This window comes from Clytia hemisphaerica, unplaced genomic scaffold (genome assembly GCF_902728285.1).
Source record: "Clytia hemisphaerica strain Z4C2 unplaced genomic scaffold, Clytia hemisphaerica genome assembly, whole genome shotgun sequence".
Lineage (NCBI taxonomy): Eukaryota > Metazoa > Cnidaria > Hydrozoa > Leptothecata > Clytiidae > Clytia > Clytia hemisphaerica.
In genome coordinates this window covers 916,282-923,224 of record NW_027104374.1, presented here as the reverse complement: position 1 = coordinate 923,224, position 6,943 = coordinate 916,282, and the positions used below count along the sequence as shown (strand labels likewise).

General features: G+C 37.5%; 1 protein-coding gene across 1 annotated transcript; it reads left to right on the top strand.

The window, feature by feature from the left end:
* The first annotated feature begins 3,137 nt into the window (after positions 1 to 3,137).
* LOC136818785 (uncharacterized) lies at positions 3,138 to 3,683 on the top strand. Its single transcript, XM_067075022.1, has 2 exons — positions 3,138 to 3,465; positions 3,586 to 3,683. The coding sequence occupies exons 1-2, from the start codon at positions 3,156 to 3,158 to the stop codon at positions 3,681 to 3,683; spliced, it is 408 nt and encodes a 135-aa protein (XP_066931123.1). The 5' UTR covers positions 3,138 to 3,155.
* Positions 3,684 to 6,943: the final 3,260 nt, after the last annotated feature.

Below are 6,943 nucleotides of genomic sequence, written 5' to 3'. Positions count from 1 at the left end.
ACGAAAAACTCCAGGAATTTTTTAGAATTTATCCAAACACCTTCATTTAACCTACGATTGACGGTAAAAAAACGCTACGCTGTCGAATCTGTGTGCAGGATTTTAAAATTGAAGCCAAGCTCTGGTATAGCAATGTTCTACAGCACATTGATGGGAAGGACCACAAAAGAAAATCTTCGAAGAGACCCGCATCAAAAAACATTAATGATTATTTTGGAAAGAAAAAAAAGATCGTCAAAGAGATGTGACATGGCTATCATGGCCTCAATGTCTCAGACAATGCTGCCGACCCACGAATTTTGCTTGATGACACGAAAATTGGTGTGGACGAGACAGAAGAGTCGTGGTACGCAGAATCTTCTTACCGTTTCTCTTACGAAGACGAACCACGTGTTGGAACATTTAGGCATATGAAATGCACTAAGATTGCGCCGGTCGATCACATAGTAAACAATACCTGTCAACATTGTCAAAGTATTCCTAAATTGAAATCATTTAAACAACGACTAAGCCGCAGAAAAGAGGACAGGAACATTGATAAGATCCGAAACGAATTTCTTACAAACAAAGAACGGGACAAGAAGCTGAAAGAAAAACAAAGCACTGTGAAAAAGCAAGAGTCAACAATTTTCCTTTTAACAAAAGAGAAGGAACGGCTATTAACGAGACGCGAGAAGCTTATCGAACGGCTTGGAGAATATTCTAAACGTGGATCAATGAAGTTGGTATGTCACCAACTAAACAGAGCAGCAGAGGTAATTAGACTCGGTATTTAGATAAACCATAGGACATTGTTCCATTGCCCTTTTGGTATGTATACCTTAATCCCATTCAAGTTACTGGAGTGGTTGTTGCTCTCCAGAAAAAATATACGTTTTTAAAATAAGAACAAAGTGTATAAGAACAGTCCAAAAAGTTAAGAAAGTTATAAAGAGAATTTTTAGGCTTTACCATCCTAAAAACATGTAATTTTTAAGAAAATGATGAATATTTTAAGAACATTTTAAAGGTTTCAAATTCAAAAGGTTAAGAACATCCGGAAGCTTCCAAAATTTTCGATGTTCTTATAAAAAAACGTGTATCTCACTTTGGTCAAAACTGTTTTCATCATCATTAATAGGAGGGAAGATTGAATGACAAAAATGTGTTGAGGGAAGTGATCACAACATGCGCGACCAACATCTCTCGGAGCAAACATGGGAAACGATACGGTCGATCAGTCAAAGAATTCTATGAAGCCCTTATGTATTGGGGAGGACCTCGCTTGGCAACGTTTGTGTCTCTCAATTTAGATGGCCCTGAGATACATACAATATACAGGTAATAGAAACTCGTTATTTTGGTTTGTTATGTAGTTTGTTTTGGAATAATATCTAAATAACAATATTTCTTTTCTTTGCCTTGTAGGTTCATGTCTGTAAAATTTATTTTTATTGTCGAATATTCTTTGCCTTCAGGTGGCGCAAATCCACAAACCCAAACTTAGAACCTGGAATTGTTGAGGAAAACTTCGTCAAAATTGGAAGAATCTATAAAGAGGCGATGGCTTTACTCGGCATAACCAAAATTCCATGTCAATTATCAGAGGATGAAACTACTATTGTAAGAAAAGTCTGTTATAATCAGGTAAATGCATTAAGTCAAACGTGGGTGGAAAATTTGTTCGAGACATTCGAGTAATAGAGACTCATTTAAGAGAGTTTCTTAGCAGAAGGGACATGGACAAGAATACTCGAGTTATAGAAGTTGAGTTATGGACATTCTTCTGTTGATTAGTGTCGCATTTTAATGTAGTTTAATCTTATTCGTTTAGGTTGATGATACTCTGGTAGGATTTTGTGGCCCTTCAAAGACACCTGATCATATTCATGAATGCCAAAAAAAGCGTTCTATCACTATCGGAACTGGAGAGGATGGCTTCTATCAGATTGAAAACTCGTTCAAAAACATGGAGATTGGCTCATATGGTCGTTTGATTATGATCAACACACTCCATCCAAACCTCCCAAATATTCCAGTTCTCGTCATGACAACGTGCAATACGTTTGACCATACAATGGTCCATCAACAAATGCTAAAGATTTCAAATCACTTCCGTCAACACATCGAACATATTCTGGGTCCTTTGACAGGACCATCATCTGATGGAGATAGCCGTAGGCGAAAGATGTTTCTCCAATTGATGCGGAGTAAAGATGGCACAAGATTCCAGCCAATACCAACAGAACTTGGTTTCGTCCTGACATGTGAAAAGGTACGATTATCAGATAGTTCCTGCATAATTAATTGGTTGATTATTAGGGAGAGAACATTTAGTTTTGAACCTCTAGGGGTAAGATTAAGGTTCCCGCCCTCGTTTTAGATGTGTTTTGTGGCTTGTTGAACAGCTTAACTTCTCTATATCTCAATTAGACCATAATGATTAGAACATGATTATCAATCCCATTTAGGAAATCCAAGAATCTGGATACACGATTCGCAACAACTGTGATCAGGATTCAATTCACAACCACAAGAAATTGGTCAATCATCTTGACCACCGTTCACGGTCAATGCGCATGGGATCAAATATTGTCCACTTGAACCACGTACGTGCTGTGTACGAACGATTTGATTTCCATGAACACGGGCTAACATCAAACGATATTGATCGAAGTGACAAACAAAACTGGCGTTCAGCTCAAAGAATTACATTTTAATGCATCCAAAAACTCATGAAGAAGTAGGATAACCCATGCAACACGGGAACAACTGTTTACCTTGAAATGGTGTGGATGTATGTTGAGGTTAGAGTTACTAACTTTTCAGTGAATTTATTTTCTCCTACTGTAGGTTCTAATTTTAACATTATTAATTGGTGAAACAATAAGAACTTGATGAACAAATTTGAAAGATTTTGTTACAAATTCAAGTCACGCATCATTCAAACACGTAATGATAACGACTTTTAAATTCAATCTTAGATTTTTCACAGCGTTGTTGCCAGTTTGGTGGAGAGGATCAAATATGCATCTGCTGTGTCACATTTCCTCGCTATTTGGCAGAATTGGATCAGACAAACGCCAAAGCTTAAACAGAAAGACAACTTTATCTCCGGTCAAAGTTATATCGATGTGATATTATCACGTCACTCTGCTGTCAACATCATCATATTCATGAGGGATAATATGCCAAATACTCCTTGTCATCTGTCAGAAGCTGGAACAGATTGCTGTGAGACAACCTTCAGCTCCCTCGGACAATGGGTGGGGAATCATCACAATTATACCCTCCTTGACATGATCCGGAATTTATCACATCAGGTGCGCATGGAACAACTACGTGCTGATCCAAAAGGGCCAAAGTTTGCAAAGCCTCACCCGAAAGGTGAATCTATTTGGCAGAAACAACAGGAAGACGGTTATTTGAAGGTGGATTTGACAAAATACCCAACAGAAGGTGAAGAGCTGGTAGCATGGCAAGAAGGTATGGCTTATTTACATCTAAATTCAGATATCACGTTCTTCTTATATCTCATTTAGATTTCGTAGAATTATATTGTTAAAATAGTAAACGGCTCTAATCATTAAATTATTTCCTTTTCAGGTATTGTTAAAGCACGTGAAATGGCTGCTCTAGTTGGAATGTGTCCTGAAAACACAGTCAGTAATAAATTACCACCTTACCACGACAACGACAAATAGTTCTACCAGCCCTTTCATGAAAAACACAATACGCTAAATCCGTTCACATCTACCGAATCGATTGAAAGTGACTTGTTTGAGGAAGACGATATTGATCAGGTCATGGAGGGAACAACATCCGTGTCAGCTTTTGGAGAAGAGATGGAAATTTTACCTACTCCCGAAGGGCTTTTATCAAGATCTGTGTTAAATGACCGTCCAGAAACAACAAAAACCATCGATCCAACTGTCCATATACCGGGTACGAGCCAAAAGATCTACAAGTCAAAGCTGATAAATATGCTGAATCAGGACCCAAAACTTTCAAAGAAACGCTTAACACGTGTAAGGTATGTATCCCATTCCTTCTTTATGTTTTATTTGTTTGTTGGTATCATCTTTAGGACCGACTTTACTGTAAGACTAAAGAAATACTGAAATTCCATCGAAATAGTTTGCTCGTCTCAAAAGTTGATCTCTACCTTATTTTATGTATGTATTCCTTAAGTAATAAACCTCCGACTCAGACGGTATTAACATTTGTTTTTAGGCAACGGCAAGAGTTTACCCGTAAATCTGACAAAATCAATCAAATTACCACAAGTGAGAATGTGGCTTTATTTTCCGAATTCGCCTTCATCGAACGTCTAACTTTGGATTTTCAAATCGGTATGATAGAGAGGATAAAATGTAGTGGAGTCGAGTACAAACCTCCTGAACCTCTCAACTCAGCAAAGAAAAAGGATTTGTCTGTGATCATATCAGTTTATAAAAAGAGCACCGACGAGGGTCCGGATATCCTTTTTTCGAATAAGGAAAGGAAGCTACGCACCATTCCATTCAGTGACCTTCTCTGTGAAGTCGTTCTGCAATCAACAGAGAGTTCACAGCTCAGACTCTGTCCAACAGATCGGCTTCACTTAGATTCCCTCATTAAATCGAGATTCAGATCGAAAGGAGTAGCACCAACAACCACAGAATTGGAGAACTCAACGCAAGACGAAAACAACAATATTCAGCTTGATAATGATGGTACCGTTCGGATGACTGTAGAACCTGTTGCGAATTTTGACGTTTCATTTGAATCATTTTTTACTCATGTATTTGCATTGTCGAGGATAAATGATTGTGTAGTTCGCACACTTTCACTATTTGTCACTGATTTGCCCCTAAATTTTCTCAAACGATTCAACAAATTTCTCTCCTACAGTTTTTGACATTTTTAGAACAAAACTTGTTGGACTTGTTGGTCATTTTATGTCGTTTTATTTCTATATTTTATTACGCACGGAGCGAGCGTAAGCGAGCGGAGTGCGACTCTTTTGGCAAACGCATGCGCGTAAGCAAAATTTACAAAATTTCAATGATATGCGGGCCCTAAAAATGGAAATTCAGTTTTTTTTCACGATTTTTTTCGTCTAGCCGCTATTCCAACATGTTTAGCCTCTGGAATGGTTCAACTGAAAATTTCGTGAAAATTAGCGTTTTTAAGAGAAGTCGTTGCACTGTCAATCTTTCGCAAATTTAAAAACCCGCTTTCCCTTGGAAAAAATTGACGTTTTATGGTTTTTTGGGACCCTTGGGGCATAAGGTACCTGTTGACCGCAAAAATTTCAAAATTCGCGAATTGACCGTTGACAACATTAGGAGGGGTAAAGGGACCCACTGACGTCACGGGTTTGGGAAAAACTTCAAGATGCGATATCTCGAGTTTGAAGAAGAGTTGAGAGGTCGTTGACCCCTCATTCTATCGGGAATTTTATGGTGAATGAGATTGAAGAGTTTATAACGCTTGAGCACGATTTTCTAATTTGGTTGAATCTTTAGCAATTTTCATTTGATGACGTCATCAAAACAAAAAAATGCGATAACTCGAGATTGGAAGGGAGTTTGGAAATGGCTGACCCCTCTTTGGATCGGAAAATTTATCGAGAATGCAATGAGAGAGGGTTGTTATGAGGCCTTAGGACGACTTTAAATAAAAATTGGTTAACATTTGGGTAAGCAGCGTGAGAAAATCAAAACAAAACAGCCGAAAAGAACTGAACTCTCGGAACAAATAATGGAAAAACGTAAAAAAAAACTATTTTTTGATGAGCTCTTACTCCATTCTTTCCAAAAAGTGAGTGAAATTAAATCTGATGAAAATTATCACAAAACTACTCGACACACACGTGACACGACCCAAAGCAAATAAATTCAGCTTTGGGCACTTTCTTCGTTTGTGAAAGCCAAACAGTTTTTTTATCAATGTATGCATAAAAACTTGAAATTCTTTATACTTGTCAAGAATATTTTCCATAACAAAACAAGGGAAATTCAATGTCTTTGATTAAACCAGCTAACGAGGAATTTTTGTAAAAAGTCTCTCGTGACGTGTCTCCGCTCCCCAATTCTCCCCAAAACTGTGTCTTTGTGACTTTTCAGTATCAATTCTTCAACAATCTTGAACACACCAGTACAGTATGCATTTTCTCTCATCCATGCATCGAAACAAAAATATCGAAAAGTTTTATCAATGAAGAATTTCTTCTCAATCGAAAAAATACAATACATCCTCTTTTTCTGTGTATACTGTAATGTATAATAATTTCACGTCTCTGAAAAAGCCCGTGAAAAAGCTGCTGCATTGCGTGCATTTACTTTGAAGCTTCTGGATCGAAAAATTGTTCTTTATTTTGATCTTTGATGTGCATATTTTCGGCGTTCGAATCTAGCGTTCGAATCTAACAAGATTTTCGAACAAAAATATTCGAAATTATAAAGACCCAGAATTCTCGAGTTATCTTTTCCGAGTTAAAAAACCGAGTTACGAAAAAAACCGAGCTATTCCGAGAATATATCGGATCAATTAGAAATCGATTTCACTTTCAGTAAAGTTAAAAGTTTATTTATTACCCTTTCGTAGACGTCATTTAGGGCCAAAAAGACGTCATCATCACAAGATTCGCAGTATTTTGAGTTTTTAGATTTATGGAATTTTAGTTTTTCGGAATTTCTTTGGGATTTGGGATTTTCGGAAAAAAAGTACGATATTCTTTTGAGCAGCGGATTGATAGCCTTCACCTCTTCTTACATAACTAGTGTGGACTTGAGGCGTCTATAGAATCCTTTCGCTTTGCGAACACGAGAGTCGTTCTCCGTGCGTAACCCCTTTTACGATTGATCATATTTTTTCATTTGGATATTGTTTGATTACGCACGGAGCGAGCGTTAGCGAGCGGAGTGCGACTCTTTTGGCAAACGCATGCGCGTAAGCAAAATTTACAAAAATTCAATGA

Coding starts and splice junctions, on each gene's coding strand:
- LOC136818785 (XM_067075022.1), top strand. CDS start 3,156: ATGAGGGATAATATGCCAAATACTCCTTGTCATCTGTCAGAAGCTGGA. Junction 3,466..3,585: donor GCTGGTAGCATGGCAAGAAG/GTATGGCTTATT, acceptor TTTCCTTTTCAG/GTATTGTTAAAGCACGTGAA.